The sequence below is a fragment of the Scardinius erythrophthalmus genome (assembly GCF_964197995.2).
Source record: "Scardinius erythrophthalmus genome assembly, chromosome: 22".
Taxonomy (NCBI): Eukaryota; Metazoa; Chordata; class Actinopteri; order Cypriniformes; family Leuciscidae; genus Scardinius; species Scardinius erythrophthalmus.
In genome coordinates, this window is record NC_138242.1 from 23,186,387 (window position 1) to 23,208,341 (window position 21,955).

General features: G+C 31.5%; 1 protein-coding gene across 1 annotated transcript; it reads right to left on the reverse strand.

Moving 5' to 3' along the window:
* Window positions 1-74: 74 nt before the first annotated feature.
* On the reverse strand, window positions 75-10,765 carry zdhhc20b (zDHHC palmitoyltransferase 20b). Its single transcript, XM_081353338.1, has 13 exons — window positions 10,572-10,765; window positions 9,910-9,936; window positions 9,217-9,311; window positions 8,940-9,060; window positions 8,242-8,311; window positions 8,104-8,136; window positions 7,907-8,027; window positions 6,717-6,849; window positions 5,713-5,839; window positions 3,972-4,064; window positions 3,750-3,865; window positions 3,622-3,669; window positions 75-2,831 (listed from the first exon to the last, which is right to left on the reverse strand). Exons 1-12 carry the CDS (start codon window positions 10,687-10,689, stop codon window positions 3,626-3,628), a joined length of 1,098 nt encoding a protein of 365 aa, XP_081209464.1. The 5' UTR covers window positions 10,690-10,765; the 3' UTR covers window positions 75-2,831; window positions 3,622-3,625.
* Between the last annotated feature and the right edge of the window lie 11,190 nt (window positions 10,766-21,955).

Consider the following 21,955-nt stretch of genomic DNA (forward strand, 5'->3'; position numbering starts at 1 on the left):
ATCAGATTAATGGAATTTTTCTATGGAACTCAAGTCAAACCTGTAGAGTATTAATGTTACAGAAACACAACCAGTTTTGTTTTTTAAAAATTGACATTTATTGTTACTTGTTACATATAAGTATGTACTTTGTTCACAAAATTAAAAAATATGTATTTCTTTTTACATTATCTGTACCATATGCATTTTAAAACATGTAATCCAGACTTTCACATCAGTAGATCAAATATGTAGCTGTGTTTGCCATGCATTGAAGCACCATGCTTCAGTTTTTTATCTGATTGTAACAGAAATAAAAAAAAAAATGATACAAAGACACCAACAAATATTCTATATTAATTTCAATATGGCTTCATGTTTACTTTTAACTTATTAATAAAGTATAAAATGTAATGAAAGACAACACTTTTTTTTTTCTGTAAATAAAATAAAAATTTGTTTTGGTGCCATGCTTTGAAACAGAACTGAGATACACCATAAAAAACATCTTTTTTAATTTCATCAAGGCTGTGTAATTCATAAAGCTGTTTAAAAGACAAAAACAATCTCTAAACCCATTCTGTACCACTATATGCATTCCTTAAGATCACAAAACAGCTACACCATTTATTTCACATAAAACTTCATAACCAGCAGCAATCTTCAATGTGTGGTCACTGATGGTAAAAGTGATGACAAACTTAGATTTTCTCAGCAGATAAACAGTCAAAGAAACCCTTCATCTGGTAATACTTAGAAGCCATTCCAGATTTGAGACAGTACATCGTTCCAAAAATGCTGTGGGCATAGAAAATCTCTTTTTACTGGTTTATTTACCCTCATTAACAACAAACACTCCAGAACAGTGGCACTCTAATGCGTGTTCGCATGAATGTCATGATTTGTTATTTCTTAAGATGTGTCAGAACACAAATGAAGCAATACTGCGATACATAAAACACATCTGGATTTCCACACATCAGTTTCACGTTAGCTCACACCACAGTCACAGCCGACGGGCACAATTATTATTCCACGCTGGATCAAAGTTAACAAATGCTAACTTGCGACAAATATAAATAGAGTAAGAGAACGTTTCACTTTTAACGCTTTGCAAAAATGGCTAAAAAAATTTGCATTTTGAATCTGAAGAAGAGCTATTCACAAAGCTTATGTATAAAATATAAGGTATAAGGAAAAAAGGTAAAAACATCATTTAAAGGGTTAGTTCACACAAAAATGAAATTTCTGTCATTAATTACTCACCCTCGTGTCGTGGGTACTTCCTTTGTTGATCTTCGGAACACAAATTAAGATATTTTTGATGAAATCCGATAGCTTTCTGACCCCCTATAGACAGCAACATCATAACCACTTTAAAGGCCCAGAAAGGTAGTAAAGACATTGTTAAAATAGTCTATGTGACTGCATTGGTTCAACCTTAATGTTATGAAGCGATGAGAATACTTTTTGTGCGCAAAAAAACACAAAAATAACCACTTTACTCAACAATTTCTTCCCTTCCGTGTCATTCTGACACTGTGCACGTTGTAAACAGTGCAGCGCTTCTATCAGACCACTGTAGTCACATGGACTATTTTAACGATGTCTTTGCTACCTTTCTGGGCCTTGAAAGTGTTTATGATGTTGCTGTCAACAGGGGGTCATAAAGCTTTTGGATTTCATCAAAAATTTCTTAATTTGTGTTCCGAAGATCAACAAAGGTCTTACAGGTTTGGAACGACATGAGGGTGAGTAATTAATAACAATTTTCTTTTTTGGGTGAACTAACCCTTTAATCGAGGATTGAGGACAAAAATCTGGTGATACAATACCAAAGACCACTGACCGCGCGATACAATATCTTTACAATATCTTCACTGTAATATTTACAGTGTAAATGCCGCCTGCTGGCCAGTTCTGATACTGCAGGAGGAACCTACAAAGATTTTCATTTGGTTTCCAAAGTGACACTGGCTACACTGCAAGAGCAGAGAGGTATTACTGACATTTTGTAAACACTCCTGTAGAGTTCAGAGCTCTGGTAATAAGCCCTTTATTTGGCATACGTAAAGTGGCCGACGTGTGCACAACATTTCACACCAGAATCATCTCAAGACTGGCAAAAGAAAATAGTCACCATACAATTGGAGCAGCTTAAGAATACACAAAAAGGGTCTTTTGCAGGCGTCCTCTGCCTGGTCGCACTCTGTCGCACTTTGTGAACACGTGTGCGTTTATATCTTAGACGAACGTCAATGAAGTTAAAAAAAAAGTATATTCCAAAAACAAAAAAACTCTTTAGTAATGAATTTAAAAGTGCGAATGAGCCATCGTGTCCATTAACTCTGAAGGGATTCCAGATGAGCTCAGTCAGACCGTTCACTTGGTTCGGATCCAGAACTTTTTTTTTTTTTACCTTCCCTTCACGTAAACAGCAGTTGTGGTGTAAAGTACCAGATGTGGTGCATTTCCTGGTAAACACTTGGGGAACCGTTTCAAAAATCTGTCTCGCCTGTATCAGTTCATGTCTTGTTGGGTCTTTGCAGGCCTGAGCAACAAAACGGTTTACTGTGCAAAAAACGATGGATGCGAAAAAGACATGCGTGCAAATCTTTGTTAAAAGAGTGCAGCTACTATAGTTGAACGGGGGCTGGGAGTCATTTTATAGACATGATGTACAGCACAGATTTGGGATGCTCCGTAAGCGATGGGAAATGGAAAGTGTTAAGGAGCTTTCAGAGAAAAAGCACTGTTTAAGGCATCAGCTTTGATGGCTGTGATTCTCCACAAAAGTACTGGGAGTCAAAGGCACGAAACCGCTGAGGACTCACCCCTCACCAGTTTCAGTCCTAGGGAAGGAAATGACATCAGTTATGCTCAACAAGGCTACATTTATTAGATCAAAAATACAGTAAAAAATTAAAATTGTGAAATATAATTACAATCGGTTTCTATTGTAATATATTTTAAAATGTCATTTATTCCTGTGAAGGCAAAGTATCATTACTTCAGTCTTCAGTGTCACATGATCCTTCAGAAATCAAGTAACATTTCTTATTATTATCAATTGTTGTGTAAACTGTGATACATTTTTGTTCAGGATTCTCTGATGAATAGAAAGTTGAAAAGAACAGTGTTTATTTGAAACAGAAATAACATACAATTATAAGTCTTTACTTTTATTTGTGATCAATTTGATGCATACTTGTTGAATAAAAGTATATATTTTGTTAAATTTTTTTTATTAAAGGCCCGTTTGCACCAAGAATGAGAACTATAAAGATATCTATATAAGCATCCACACCTATGTATGATATTGTTCTGTTTATTCAGAACATATGCTTTTAAATGTCCAAGCTCTTAAAATAGGGCGGATTCTAATTGTTTTTTATCATTCATCAAAAAAAAAAAAAAAAATTGTTCTGCAAGTGATTCCAACGACGACATTTCTCGGTGCCGTTATAGTTGTGGTGTGAACTCTGCTATTCTTTTATATTTAGAATCATTTTTATAACTATATCTTTATCATTATAGTTATATCATCTTTGTTTAAACGGGCCTTGACACTAAACTTTTAAAATGTAGTGTAGTATATATTGCATTTATTATATAGCAATGCTTAGTGTGAAAAAACCTTACCTAGCTATGACTCGCTCTCAATAGAGATAGTGATGGCCTCACTTTCCTCTGAAAGGCAAGATGAAGGATATTCTCAACAATTTTTCCATTTAGGCCAGCTAGAATGGAGTAAAAAAAAATTAACGTACCAGGCTTTATGAAATCTATCTCTTTGTGATCTTCTTCACTGTGGTAATCGTTGCCTAACAGACGGTTTTGGGATTCACTGAGAGGGCTGGTTTGCTCAGCGGGTCCTTCTACAGCACTGTGGGAATGAACAACACAGAGTTACCGCTATTGTATTCATCTCTTTTTGGTTGGTTTTCCACAAACACTGCCACTCAATGGTGAGAGCGGAAACGTCACCTCACCCTTTATCCAACCCGCCAGGCTGGGGACATTCAATGGGCTGCTCTGGATCAACAGTAACCAACCGTGTAGGAAAAGAAAGGCCGTCTCCTTGACTATAACAGAAGAAAAACATACTTTATCTCATTTCTACAAGTCAAATATTACAATTATTGAACTAGATTTTAAAGGGGGGGTGAAATGCTATTTCATGCATACTGAGTTTTTTACACTGGTAAAGAGTTGGATTCCCATGCTAAACATGGACAAAGTTTCAAAAACTAAGTTGTACGTTTGAAGGAGTATTTTTGTTCCAAAAATACTCCTTCCGGTTTGTCACAAGTTTCGGAAAGTTTTTTTCGAGTATGGCTCTGTCTTACGTAAGATAGAGCGGAATTTCCTTATATGGGTCCTAAGGGCACTTCTCCGGTAAGATCGCGGGCGCGCGCGCACTCGTAAACCAGAGCAAGAGAGTGAAAGCAGTTCGCCATCAAAGCGCCCTGCCCGGCTTTTGGGAAGTCAATGTCACCAAAGAAGTGTGTTTTTGGTTGCCAGGGCAAGACAACCCTGCACAGATTCCCAAAGAACCCGGCGTTAAGGCACCCGTGGATGGAGTTTGTTTTCCTGAGCATAAACGGAGTTGTGTAAGACTGTTGTTCCCTGCATTTCGACAATGATTGTTTTATAAACAAAGCCCAGATCGAAGAATTTGCAGATCGTCTAATACTAAAGGATCGAGCAGTCACAATGATAAAGGTTCGCGGTCGTGCGTTGGAACGGTGAGTAAAACTGTTGAACAAATGTCTCTGTGTGTTGTCTCGGCGCGTTAGCACAGCTAAGCTTCGCCCACACGGCCCGCCCCCAGCCGCTCGTTTTTTTCCGGAAAGACTCGGTACAGCCTATCTTTCAATTAAAAATATAATAAAACAAAAGACTTTTTGGAGATATGAAGGATGCAATATTACTCTATAGGTACTCAAGATTAACAGGAGATTGAGTGAAAATGAGCATTTCACCCCCCCTTTAAGGACACTTTGGTAAGAAGGTTTTTGAAAAGTCTTATGCTCACCAATGCTGCATTTATTTGATCAAAAATACAGTAAAAACAGTAATATTGTGAAATATTACGGCAATTTAAAACAAAAATGTTCTATTTGAATGTAATTTATTTTCAGCATCATTACTCCAGTCTTCAGTGTCACATTATCCTTCAGAAATTATTCTAATATGCTAATTTGGTGCTCAGGAAACATTTTTTATTATTATTGTTCAAAACAGCTACCCTGCTTAATATTTTGTGGACAGCGTGATACATATTTTATTCAGGATTCTTTGATGAAAATAAAGTTCAAAAAAACTTTACTTGAAATAGAAATCTTTTGTAACATTATAAATGTCTTAACTGTCACTTTAGATCAATTTAATCTGTCTTTGCTGAATAAATGTACTTCTTTCAAAAGAAAAAAACATCAACAACAACAAACAATTCTTACTAACCCCAAACTTCTCAATGGTAATGTATAACGCTATGGTGTTGTAAGTGGTTACCAGGGCATTGCTATGTGGTTACTAAGGTATTCAGAGTGGTTAGTAGCGTGTTGCTATGTGGTAGCACTGTACTGTAGTACCCAAGTGGAAAAGAAAAACAGAAAGCACCAAAATGTAATACTTGGGGTGCTTTTCAAAACCATGAACCATATGTATGAGCCAAAATATTGCCCTAGCAAGCAGCACTTAAAAAAAAACATTAATATTCAAATTCACCTGGTAAAGACAGGAAGTAGCCAGTACTTCTTCTGGTCCCCAAACACCTGAGCAATGTTCTTGCTGAAGCCCAGGGAAAATCCACTTTTATCAGGGCCGTTTCTGAAGACCGGGGCTCTGAACGCTTCTGAACATAAAGAACAATCCAAAAAAGGTTTAAAATGCCGTTCAAAAGTTTGGGGTCAGTAAGGTTTAAAAAAAAAAAGAAGAAAAAATGACTACTTTTAAATTAGCAAGGATGCAACAAATGTGATGGTAAAATGTTACATAAGATTTTTATTTCAAATAAAGGCTTTTCTTTTGAACTTTATATTTATCAAGGAATCCTGAATAAAACGTATCACAGTTTTCACCAAAAAAGACAGCACAACTGTTTTCAACACTGATAATAATAAGATAATAAGAACCAAATCCTCATATTAGATCATGTGACACTGAAGACTGGAGTAATGATGCTGAAAATTCAGCTTTGCATCACAGGATTAAATTACATTTGAAAATATATTAAGATAGAAAACAGTTCTATTAAATTGTAATAATATTTCACAATATTACGGTTCTTACTGTATTTTTGATCAATTAATGCAGCCTTGGTGAACATGACACTTCTTTCAAAAACCTTTTAAAAAATCTTACCGATTCCAAACTTTTGAACGCAAGTAAATACATGAAAAACCACAACATGAAATCATTGAGCTCTTGTGACTGAAGCTGACTGAGTGGATTTATGCTGTAAATTACAGGGGCTGATGGGAAAACAAGCAGGAAATTGCTTCAAAGACTGCTTGATTGATTTGGTCAACACATGGAAATTTGAAGGACCAGTTTACCGAAATAAATCTGAACAAGGTTTTGCTTGTGCACAGCAGGCCTACTGTTGTTGCTATGGTAACTACAGTGAGCAAATTGTCCACATGCATGACAGCTTTGTTAGAAACCTGAACCTATCTACACAGTACATGTAGACAAAGATACAGAGAAGTGAGTATGGTCAGGTGTGTTACCTATGGTGGACCTGTTTTTTCCCACAAGCCACAAGTGGTAAGTGAAGAGTGAAAGAATGCTGATGCAGAACATGGCCGCCACAAAAAAGAGAAACAAGACATGGAATTTGGCGTGAGACTCTGGCAGGTCACTCTGAGAGAGGGGGGAGAGAGAAAGGAGAGCTGTGAGACAGAGATCAACAACGAGCAAGACATGGGCAACATGTCACTCCGACACAACCTGACGGGTACGTTAGAGTCACAGGGATAAAACGACAAAAAACAGTCAACGTAACTCAATGACACGTTTACTAAACACTGTGAGGGATTACCTTTGGACAATTCTCTGCCGATTTCCTCCGGCAAAGCTTATTGCAAACAGAGACAGACTGTTAGACACAGGAAGAACACAGCAGGAGAGCAAAAGCTGACGAGAAGAAGGGTTTAAAGCAGCAAACAAGTGCTTGTCGAAACATACACTACTGCTCAAAAGTTTGACATTAGTAGGATTTTTTTGTTATGTTTATAAAAGAAGTCTCTTATGCTCAACAAGGCTGCATTTACTTGAATACAGTAATATTGTGAAATTTAAAATAAATTTTCTATTTTAATCTATTTTAAAATGTTATTTATTCCTGTGATGGCAAAGCTGAATTTTCAGCATCATTACTCTTTTCAGTGTCACATGATCCTTCAGAAATCATTCTAATATGCTGATTTGCTGCTAAAGAAACATTTCTTAATTATCAATGTTGAAAACAGCTGTGCTGCTTAATATTAACCGTGATACTTTTTTTTTTAGGATTTTGATGAACAGATAGTTCAAAAGAACAGTATTTATTTGAAATATAAATCTTTTGTAACATTTTAAATGTCTTCAATGTCACTTTTGATCAATTTAACGCATCTTTGCTAAATATAAGTATTAATTTCTTTTTATGATTTTAACCTGAGTAGTGCAAGTAAAACAAGCAGATGAAATGGAAAGGAAAGGACAGCACAACAGTAGTATGACAGAGTGGACAAGGTTGGTAGATGGGAAATAAACTGATGCATGACTAGCACATGGAGGAAACCGCCGAGATCACATATCTATCCACACGTGTAACGCATGATGAACCACATATGACACAATATGACAATCAAAACTTTTACGTACAAGGAAGAAAGGTACACGAATGAGTATGATGAAAGGTGAGCGATCTACTCACTGTCCAGAACTTTATGAAGTATTGGAGGACAGAGGCTGCGATGAATAAGCAGTAAACAAGCGAGTAGGTCAGGAACAGGATGAAGAACTTGTAGTTGGAGAAACCCACACAGTTATTTACCCTGTGGATAATGGAGGGAAAGAGAGATGTTACCTACTATTTAAAATTTCAGTGTCAACAACTTGTATCTCACTCACCACGGACAGTGATGATCCATCTTTAGTACGCACCTTTCAGAAACAAGAACAAGCGTTTAGAAGATAGAAGTCGCTAAAATGACACAAATTGAAACTAAATGCCTTCTGAACTGACCATGAGGCTCTAGAGTAACTTACATGTCACACGCAGAACAATGATGACATCTGTCTGGCTTGATGACCTGGCAGCGGTCACAGTACCGGATAGCTACAAGAAGAGGGAAAAAAAAAATCATGCCAGTTTCTGTTTTTTTATGGCAAAATAACAAAAGGTAAAAATGTATTAAAGTCCGCGTGAACCGGAAGTTACAAACGACTTTTCTCCAGTGTTGTGACGTATTTCTACAGAAATTAACTGTGAGCATAATCAGTTATGAGAACGGACAGAAAGACAGACAGAAAGACAAAGTTTTTTTTAAAGATTACAATAAAGTCTGTACAAGACAATTTAATTTGAAATTTGACAAATTCAAAAATCCTGGTAAAACTTTAAAGAGTTCCATAATTAATTAATCGATGTATAAATACTCATTATTTACACTTAACTAGGGTGGTAATCTTGGATGCCTATAAAATTGATTGCCAGCTAAACTAAAAATTTAAACAGGCTGTTTGTGCAGATAGTTTAAAGTTAATCACTGTTGACAATTACATAATTAAAGTACATAATTTAAAATGTAAAACACATCTCACTCAAAAAAAGAAAGAAAAGAAAAGACCAAGAGGCTAAGCCTGTGTTTGACAAAATCTAGTACTCATGCCCTTGAGGTAGAAGCTAGTGGGTCATATTTTGTTAAATATTCTGCGTGTTTGAGGGTGTAAAGTCAATCTCTAACCTCCTGCCCCGGTGCGGGTGTAGAGGGGCAGGCTAGTGGCCACTCTCTTCAGGATCTCCTGCTGAGTTTCTGGACGCTGTTCCTTCTCATACTGTTCCTTCTCAGATTTAGGTAGACAGAACTAAGACACAATACAATACAATCAGCTCATTGTGTGATATATCAGCAGCATATTCCATTTTGAACAACAGCAGTGTGTAAAATGATACATAAAAAGCACTCTCCATAGAAACTGTCCAAAACAAATACACAACTGTTTGTTTTATACTTGCTGTACCTCTTTGGAAGGGTTTGCTGCTCTTGTAAAGATGGTTTTCCAGTACGACCACACAAACATGATGAATGACAGGTGAAACACAACCAGGTAGATGACTGAAAGGAACAAACAGTATAGTTATTAACAACAAGACTGCATGAGCCTGCAGAGAAGCCTGCCAGAAACAGCCAGAGTATAAATCAGTCACTTTAAAGGCGTTTGTGATTACTAATGCAGTCTGACTGTGCTGAAGGGCCCGCGCGGGCAAGTCAGCACAAGCACGGACCGAATGAAGCCGTAATTGCCTGACAACTGTGCCAAAGTGGCTTTGTACTTTTATAAACATACATACAAATATCTGTAACTCCTAAAAACACAGAATAGTTATTTGCTGTGTGAATTTAAGAATATTTTACTAGGCTCTTTGGAATACTTGATTCTGATTGGTTAAGACCAACGACTAATTTATATAGTAAAATAATTTCAACTCAAATTATGTACATTTATTTATTTACATCAAATGTATTAATTTATTTTGCAAGAACTGATATAATCTATGCAATGCAAATCACCTTGGATAAAAGCATCAGCCAAATGTATAAATGTACATTTATTTTTTGATAATTTACCGCACAAGAAACAGAATTATAGACACCTTAAAAGTGATTAAACATCATGATTGTACATTATTCCTCAAATAAAAGTTTTACTCACTTTTTTCGCCCGTGCTGGGAATAGTTACTGCAGAGAAAATAAAAAGAGAGAAAGAAACTTTAGCAGAACTGTGACTCATGTCATGGCACATCTGCCTTATCAATCACACTTCTGCTTCTTGAAGATATGGATTTGCGACACACTTCACTTGGACATGTGATAGAAGACTTGAGGCTTGACTCTACATCAGGGACTTTTGAACATGTCTGCTTATAAACTTATAATAAGCAGCTTGTGCATATTGAAAATACAATTTGTGCTATTATTTCAGTAAGAAACTCAACAATCTGGTGTCTGATGTCTGCTCTGGACACTGAATAAACAGGGACGCGTGAAGAAATATTTATGGGTTTCCTACTGTAACACTGGGGGGGGTGATATTCAATACTATTGCTGTATGGCTATTTAACATAAATATTTACATTAAAATTAACTGTAAATTAAAGAAATAAGATAATCTCAGTGTCCACAAACACTACCGGATGCCAAACCGCACAATATATGCCCCCCAAACCACATTGAAACCATATGTCTTGCTATTTTGTTCCAGTTTGAAATCAATACGCCAGTTTATGTAAACAAATCATTCATTGAGGTTTCAGTTCAGTGACTTCCGGTAGGCGTGTGCCCGTGAGCTAGTGTGAAAAATAAAGCGCACTTACATATACACAGCTCCACCACGTATGCATAATACGACCAGCACACAACTAAGGCAATAAATATCACCGGTATCCACGCCAAACCCCTCTGGCAGCATCTCAGTATATGTGTAGGCGCCATCTTTCTTCTTCCTTGACTACAAAAGACGGGAAAGGGAGGGATGTTGTCCGTCCACCCGTGTCCACCAACCTCGGCGGTTCGGTTCGGCTCCGCCTTTGCGCCGCCTCTATTTTGCAGTACTACGGTAACGACTAAATTATGAATATTCATGACGTTGCACGACATTAACCCAGTAGACCTATCTGATTGGCTGTAAAGCAGACGTTGCTAAACTCGACGCCCGGGAAGTTTACCAAGCAACATCCGCACGAATCCAAAATCGGACCTTTAGCCTCATTCACTATTACCTACGTTAATCCACTACTGCTGTTCACATGAAGGAGTGAATTAAAACGAGTGAGCGAATTCCGACAGCCGTTGAGCGTACATCGGTTAACCGTTAGTAATTTACACACGTTAGTACAGTGCAATGTGGGATTGAATCATCTCAATAGCGTCCACTATGGTTTCGGACACCACTACAAAAGAGTCCTATTTGAGGGTATGGGGATGACTTCGGATTCAGCCTCAGATTTATATCACACGTAATTTTTGTTCATTCAACAAAAATTGTTCATTTCCAATACACATATACTCAGAGGTTAAATTGGGCAGGAGCGCACCGGAGCGCAGCTCCGCCTCGTCAGGTCCACAACATACCCTTACAGAGCTCAGCTCCGTCTCCTTCAGCACCAAATATTGTTTTTCCACTTGAATTATTTTTCATCTCCTGGCAAAAACATGGCATATATGAGACTGCATAATTAGCAAGACTACACAGAGACAACCAGTCTGCATGGAATTATCAGACATCATAATGCATTAATCTCTGCGTTCTCTGGTTCAGCACCCCGCCCACAGCCATCAAAGGAAAACTTTCACTTAAAGGGTAACTAAACCCTAAACCAACTTTTTTTAATTAATGATCTGTAAGATTGGGGCTTTAATAGTGCTGTTCATTGATTCAAGTATTGTTTTTGACATTAGTGTTTAAGTATTTTAATTTTACTAAATATGGTGTAAAAACGACTGAGTGCTGCCCTCTTCAGGTTGAACAGTGGCTACTGCAGTTGAATTTTCCTATTGGAAGTTGTGGTACACTCTGACGTCAGAGGGTACCAGCTAACCACGCCCTTGCCTGCAGAGAGATACGTCTCAGATGCACGCCCCCTCTCCACTGGGCTCTGCCTACTTTTCCAGCATTTTTCAAATATTGCCAGTGGGTGGAGTCAAGCTCTGACCAGGGGTTTAGTTACCCTTTAAAGGAGAACTCTGGTCAATTTTAACATTGAGCTAATTTTTTTGTACATTTGGAGTGCTGTCAATACAACAACTGTCAATACAACAAAAATCGGTGTTACCTACACCGAGTTATTCTATTTTTAAAATTTGCACCCTGTTGACTTCAATGGGGCAAGTACTAAACCTGCTTTTAGGCTCTTAACATCCTTGATGTGTCATTACAAGTGCACAGTGATTCCTTCTGAGTGAACACGAGTGGATCTGACTGCAGTAGATGTAAAAGATATGTATAAAAATGATGTTATTTAAGCCAGCGCAAATACCTGTTTACATCCTGTTTTTCGGTTGAAGTCCAAAGTAGTCGATTACCGAGTTCACGCGCGTGATCATAGGTAACTAAACCTATGCGCGTGAACTCGGCAATCGACTGGAGTTATATTGACCGGAGTTCTCCTTTAACAGCGACATTACCATGGAAACCCGCAAACAGCTAGAGCGATCGAGCAGCTACCACTGAAGTCCTCTGTTTACAGTCTTGAATTATTATTTTTTTTTGCCGTTTTTGTCCGAATCAAATGTTTTATGGTTACGATTCATCTCGTAGCTGGCTGCCTTGGTTCCAGACTTAAAACTCTTTATATCAGCAGTTTAATGAAACGTCAACAGAGATATTGAACGGGGGAAATCACTTCGGAAACAGAGCCGTTAAAAAATCGATGTCACTGTTGATATCTGGGTCAAATGAAAGCTCATTTATAAAAAGCTCATAATAATAATAATAATAATAATCATCATTTGTTACATTTGTATAGCGCTTTTCTAGGTACTCAAAGTGCTTTTTCATGGAAGGGGGAATCTCCTCAACCACCACCAATGTGCAGCATCCACCACAATGTAATAATACACTGTGCTATTATACCTTTATTACAGTGTAATAACACATTGTGTTATTATACATTTATTGCAATGTAATAATACATTGTGTTATTATACCTTTATTACAATGTAATAATACATTGTGTTATTATACATTTATTACAATGTAATAATACATTGTGTTATTATAATTTTATTACAGTGTAATAATACATTCTTATTATACATTTATTGCAGTCCCATAATACATTGTGAAATTATACCTTTATTACAGTGTAATAATACATTGTGAAATTATACCTTTATTACAGTGTAATAATACATTGTGTAATTATACATTTATTACAATGTAATAATACATTGTGCTATTATACATTTATCACAGTGTAATAATACATTGTGTAATTATATCTTCATTACTGTGCCATAATACATTGTGTAATTATACCTTTATTACAGTGTAATGATACATGGTCTTATTATACATTTATTACAGTGTAATAATAAACTGTGTTATTATACCTTTATTACAGTGTAATAATTCATTGTCTTATAATACCTTTATTACAGTGTAATAATACATTGTGGTATTATACCTTTATTACAGTGTAATAATACATTGTGGTATTATACCTTTATTACAGTGTAATAATACATTGTGTTATTATACATTTATTACAGTCCGATAATACATTGTGAAATTATACCTTTATTACAGTGTAATAATACATTGTCTTATTATACCTTTATTACAGTGTAATGATACATGGTCTTATTATACATTTATTACAGTGTAATAATAAACTGTGTTATTATACCTTTATTACAGTGTAATAATTCATTGTCTTATAATACCTTTATTACAGTGTAATAATACATTGTGGTATTATACCTTTATTACAGTGTAATAATACATTGTGGTATTATACCTTTATTACAGTGTAATAATACATTGTGTTATTATACATTTATTACAGTCCGATAATACATTGTGAAATTATACCTTTATTACAGTGTAATAATACATTGTCTTATTATACCTTTATTACAGTGTAATGATACATGGTCTTATTATACATTTATTACAGTGTAATAATAAACTGTGTTATTATACCTTTATTACAGTGTAATAATACATTGTGGTATTATACCTTTATTACAGTGTAATAATACATTGTGAAATTATACCTTTATTACAGTGTAATAATACATTGTCTTATTATACCTTTATTACAGTGTAATAATACATTGTGTTATTATACATTTATTACAATGTAATAATACATTGTGTAATTATACATTTATTACAATATAATAAACCATTGTGCTATTATACATTTTTCACAGTGTAATAATACATTGTGTAATTATACCTTTATTACAGTGTAATGATAAACTGTGTTATTATACCTTTATTACAGTGTAATAATTCATTGTCTTATAATACCTTTATTACAGTGTAATAATACATTCTCATTATACATTTATTGCAGTCCCATAATACGTTGTGAAATTATACCTTTATTACAGTGTAATAATGCATTGTGTCACTATACCTTTATTACAGTGTATTAATACATTGTGAAATTATACCTTTATTACAGTGTAATAACACATTGTGGTATTATACATTTATTACAATGTAATAATTCATTGTGTAATTATACCTTTATTACAGTGTATTAATACATTGTGTTATTTTACATTTATTACAGTGTAATAATGCATTCTCTTATAATACCTTTATTACAGTGTAATAATACATTGTGCAATTATACCTTTATTACAGTGTATTAATACATTGTGTAATTATACCTTTATTACAGTGTAATAATACATTGTTATTATAATTTAATTACAGTGTAATAATACATTCTTATTATACATTTATTGCAGTCCCATAATACATTGTGTAATTCTACCTTTATTACAGTGTAATAATACATTGTGTTATTATGCATTTATTACAATGTAATAATATATTGTGTTATTATACCTATATTACAGTATAATAATACATAGTGAAATTATACCTTTATTACAGTGTAATAATACACTGTGCTATTATACCGTTATTACAATGTAATAATACATTGTGTTATTATGCATTTATTACAATGTAATAATATATTGTGTTATTATACCTTTATTACAGTGTAATGATACATTGTGAAATTATACCTTTATTACAATGTAATAATACACTGTGCTATTATACCGTTATTACAATGTAATAATACATTGTGTTATTATGCATTTATTACAATGTAATAATATATTGTGTTATTATACCTTTATTACAGTGTAATGATACATTGTGAAATTATACCTTTATTACAATGTAATAATACATTGTGCTATTATACATTTATTACAATGTAATAATACATTGTGCTATTATACATTTATCACAGTGTAATAATACATTGTGAAATTATACCTTTATTACAATGTAATAATATATTGTGTTATTATACCTATATTACAGTATAATAATACATAGTGAAATTATACCTTTATTACAGTGTAATAATACACTGTGCTATTATACCGTTATTACAATGTAATAATACATTGTGTTATTATGCATTTATTACAATGTAATAACATATTGTGTTATTATACCTATATTACAGTATAATAATACATTGTGAAATTATACCTTTATTACAGTGTAATGATACATTGTGTTATTATACCTTTATTACAGTGTAATGATACATTGTGAAATTATACCTTTATTACAATGTATTAATACATTGTGCTATTATACATTTATTACAATGTAATAATACATTGTGCTATTATACATTTATCACAGTGTAATAATACATTGTGAAATTATACCTTTATTACAATGTAATAATACATTGTGTTATTATACCTATATTACAGTATAATAATACATTGTGAAATTATACCTTTATTACAATGTAATAATACATTGTTATTATAATTTTATTACAGTGTAATAATACATTCTTATTATACATTTATTGCAGTCCCATAATACATTGTGTAATTCTACCTTTATTACAGTGTAATAATACATTGTGTTATTATGCATTTATTACAATGTAATAATATATTGTGTTATTATACCTATATTACAGTATAATAATACATTGTGAAATTATACCTTTATTACAATGTAATAATACATTGTGTTATTATACCTATATTACAGTATAATAATACATTGTGAAATTATACCTTTATTACAATGTAATAATACATTGTGTAATTATACATTTATTACAATGTAATAATACATTGTGCTATTATACATTTATCACAGTGTAATAATACATTGTGTAATTATATCTTCATTACTGTGCCATAATACATTGTGGTATTATACCTTTATTACAATGTAATAATTCATTGTGAAATTATGCCTTTATTACAGTGTAATAATACATTGTGTTATTATACATTTATTACAGTGTAATAATACATTGTGTCATTATGCCTTTATTACAGTGTATTAATACATTGTGTTATTATACATTTATTACAATGTAATAATACATTGAGTTATTATACATTTATTACAATGTAATAATACATTGTGTAATTATGCCTTTATTACAGTGTAATAATACATTGTCGTTATACCTTTATTACAGTGTAATAATACATTGTGTAATTATACCTTTATTACAGTGTAATAATACATTGTGTCATTATGCCTTTATTACAGTGTAATAATACATTGTGTTATTATACCTTTATTACAGTGTAATAATACATTGTGTAATTATACCTTTATTACAGTGTAATAATACATTGTGTTATTATACCTTTATTACAGTGTAATAATACATTGTGTAATTATGCCTTTATTACCGTGTAATAATACATTGTATCATTATGCCTTTATTACAGTGTAATAATACATTGTGTTATTATACCTTTATTACAGTTTAATAACACATTGTGTCATTATGCCTTTATTACAGAGTAATAATACATTGTGTAATTATACATTTATTACAGTGTAATAATAATTGTCATTATACCTTTATTACAGTGTAATAATACATTGTGTAATTATACCTTTATTACAGTGTAATAATACATTGTGTCATTATGCCTTTATTACAGTGTAATAATACATTGTGTTATTATACCTTTATTACAGTGTAATAATACATTGTGTAATTATACCTTTATTACAGTGTAATAATACATTGTGTAATTATACGTTTATTACATTGTAATAATACATTGTGAAATTATACGTTTATTACATTGTAATAATACATTGTGTAATTATACATTTATTACAATGTAATAATACATTGTGTAATTATACCTTTATTACAGTGTAATAATACATTGTGTAATTATACCTTTATTACATTGTAATAATACATTGTGTAATTATACCTTTATTACAGTGTAATAATACATTGTGTAATTATACCTTTATTACAATGTAATAACACATTGTGTAATTATGCCTTTATTACCGTGTAATAATACATTGTGTCATTATGCCTTTATTACCGTGTAATAATACATTGTGTCATTATGCCTTTATTACAGTGTAATAATACATTGTGTTATTATACCTTTATTACAGTTTAATAACACATTGTGTCATTATGCCTTTATTACAGAGTAATAATACATTGTGTAATTATGCCTTTATTACCGTGTAATAATACATTGTGTCATTATGCCTTTATTACAGTGTAATAATACATTGTGTTATTATACCTTTATTACAGTTTAATAACACATTGTGTCATTATGCCTTTATTACAGTGTAATAATACATTGTGTAATTATACCTTTATTACAGTGTAATAATACATTGTGTTATTATACCTTTATTACAGTGTAATAATACATTGTCATTATGCCTTTATTACAGTGTAATAATACATTGTGTAATTATACCTTTATTACAATGTAATAACACATTGTGTAATTATGCCTTTATAACCGTGTAATAATACATTGTGTAATTATACCTTTATTACAATGTAATAACACATTGTGTAATTATGCCTTTATTACAGTGTAATAATACATTGTGTAATTATACCTTTATTACAGTGTAATAATACATTGTGTCACTATGCCTTTATTACAGTGTAATAATACATTGTGTTATAATATCTCTTTATTACAGTTTAATAACACATTGTGTCATTATGCCTTTATTACAGTGTAATAATACATTGTGTAATTATAGCTTTATTACAGTGTAATAACACATTGTGTCATTATGCCTTTATTACAGTGTAATAATACATTGTGTTATAATATCTCTTTATTACAGTTTAATAACATATTGTGTCATTATGCCTTTATTACAGTGTAATAATACATTGTGTAATTATACCTTTATTACAGTGTAATAACACATTGTGTCATTATGCCTTTATTACAGTGTAATAATACATTGTGTAATTATACCTTTATTACAGTGTAATAATACATTGTGTTATTATACCTTTATTAAAATGTAATAATACATTGTGTAATTATACCTTTATTACAGTGTAATAATACTCTGTGCTATTATACATTTATTACAGTGTAATAATACATTGTGTAATTATACCTTTATTACAGTGTAATAATACATTGTGTAATTATGCCTTTATTACAGTGTAATAACACATTGTGTCATTATGCCTTTATTACAGTGTAATAATACATTGTGTAATTATGCCTTTATTACAGTGTAATAACACATTGTGTCATTATGCCTTTATTACAGTGTAATAATACATTGTGTAATTATACCTTTATTACAGTGTAATAACACATTGTGTCATTATGCCTTTATTACAGTGTAATAATACATTGTGTTATTATACCTTTATTACAGTGTAATAATACATTGTGTAATTATGCCTTTATTACAGTGTAATAACACATTGTGTCATTATGCCTTTATTACAATGTAATAATACATTGTGTAATTATACCTTTATTACAGTGTAATAATACATTGTGTAATTATGCCTTTATTACAGTGTAATAACACATTGTGTCATTATGCCTTTATTACAATGTAATAATACATTGTGTAATTATACCTTTATTACAGTGTAATAACACATTGTGTCATTATGCCTTTATTACAATGTAATAATACATTGTGTAATTATGCCTTTATTACAGTGTAATAACACATTTTGTCATTATGCCTTTATTACAATGTAATAATACATTGTGTAATTATACCTTTATTACAGTGTAATAACACATTGTGTCATTATGCCTTTATTACAATGTAATAATACATTGTGTAATTATGCCTTTATTACAGTGTAATAACACATTGTGTCATTATGCCTTTATTACAATGTAATAATACATTGTGTAATTATACCTTTATTACAGTGTAATAATACATTGTGTAATTATGCCTTTATTACAGTGTAATAACACATTGTGTCATTATGCCTTTATTACAATGTAATAATACATTGTGTAATTATACCTTTATTACAGTGTAATAACACATTGTGTCATTATGCCTTTATTACAATGTAATAATACATTGTGTAATTATGCCTTTATTACAGTGTAATAACACATTTTGTCATTATGCCTTTATTACAATGTAATAATACATTGTGTAATTATACCTTTATTACAGTGTAATAACACATTGTGTCATTATGCCTTTATTACAATGTAATAATACATTGTGTAATTATGCCTTTATTACAGTGTAATAACACATTGTGTCATTATGCCTTTATTACAATGTAATAATACATTGTGTAATTATACCTTTATTACAGTGTAATAATACATTGTGTAATTATACCTTTATTACAGTGTAATAACACATTGTGTCATTATGCCTTTATTACAATGTAATAATACATTGTGTAATTATGCCTTTATTACAGTGTAATAACACATTGTGTCATTATGCCTTTATTACAATGTAATAATACATTGTGTAATTATACCTTTATTACAGTGTAATAACACATTGTGTCATTATGCCTTTATTACAATGTAATAACACATTTTGTCATTATGCCTTTATTACAATGTAATAATACATTGTGTAATTATACCTTTATTACAGTGTAATAACACATTGTGTCATTATGCCTTTATTACAATGTAATAATACATTGTGTAATTATGCCTTTATTACAGTGTAATAACACATTGTGTCATTATGCCTTTATTAAAATGTAATAATACATTGTGTAATTATACCTTTATTACAGTGTAATAATACATTGTCATTATGCCTTTATTACAGTGTAATAATACATTGTGTAATTATACCTTTATTACAGTGTAATAATACATTGTGTAATTATACCTTTATTACAGTGTAACACATTGTGTCATTATGCCTTTATTACAATGTAATAATACATTGTGTCATTATGCCTTTATTACAGTGTAATAATACATTGTGTAATTATGCCTTTATTACAGTGTAATAACACATTGTGTCATTATGCCTTTATTACAATGTAATAATACATTGTGTAATTATGCCTTTATTACAGTGTAATAATACATTGTGTAATTATGCCTTTATTACAGTGTAATAACACATTGTGTCATTATGCCTTTATTACAGTGTAATAATACATTGTGTAATTATACCTTTATTACAGTGTAATAACACATTGTGTCATTATGCCTTTATTACAATGTAATAATACATTTTGTAATTATACCTTTATTACAGTGTAATAATACATTGTGTAATTATGCCTTTATTACAGTGTAATAACACATTGTGTCATTATGCCTTTATTACAGTCTAATACATTGTGTAATTATACCTTTATTACAGTGTAATAACACATTGTGTCATTATGCCTTTATTACAATGTAATAATACATTGTGTAATTATACCTTTATTACAGTGTAATAATACATTGTGTAATTATGCCTTTATTACAGTGTAATAACACATTGTGTCATTATGCCTTTATTACAATGTAATAATACATTGTGTAATTATGCCTTTATTACAGTGTAATAACACATTGTGTAATTATACCTTTATTACAGTGTAATAACACATTGTGTCATTATGCCTTTATTACAATGTAATAAAACATTGTGTAATTATACCTTTATTACAGTGTAATAACACATTGTTTCATTATGCCTTTATTACAATGTAATAAAACATTGTGTAATTATACCTTTATTACAGTGTAATAACACATTGTGTCATTATGCCTTTATTACAGTGTAATAACACATTGTGTAATTATACCTTTATTACAGTGTAATAATACATTGTGTAATTATGCCTTTATTACAGTGTAATAATACATTGTGTAATTATGCCTTTATTACAGTGTAATAATACATTGTGTAATTATGCCTTTATTACAGTGTAATAACACATTGTGTCATTATGCCTTCATTACAGTGTAATAACACATTGTGTAATTATACCTTTATTACAGTGTAATAACACATTGTGTCATTATGCCTTTATTACAATGTAATAAAACATTGTGTAATTATACCTTTATTACAGTGTAATAATACATTGTGTAATTATGCCTTTATTACAGTGTAATAACACATTGTGTCATTATGCCTTTATTACAGTGTAATAACACATTGTGTCATTATGCCTTTATTACAGTGTAATAATACATTGTGTAATTATACCTTTATTACAGTGTAATAACACATTGTGTCATTATGCCTTTATTACAATGTAATAATACATTGTGTAATTATACCTTTATTACAGTGTAATAATACATTGTGAAATTATACCTTTGTTACAGTGTAATAACACATTGTGTAATTATACCTTTATAACAGTGTAATAATACATTGTGTTATTATACCTTTATTACAGTGTAATAATACATTGTCATTATGCCTTTATTACAGTGTAATAATACATTGTGTAATTATACCTTTATTACAATATAATAGCACATTGTGTAATTATGCCTTTATTACCGTGTAATAATACATTGTGTAATTATACCTTTATTACAGTGTAATAATACATTGTGTCATTATGCCTTTATTACAGTTTAATAACACATTGTGTCATTATGCCTTTATTACAGTGTATAATACATTGTGTAAGTATGCCTTTATTACACTGTAATAATACATTGTGTAATTATACCTTTATTACAATGTAATAACACATTGTGTAATTATGCCTTTATTACCGTG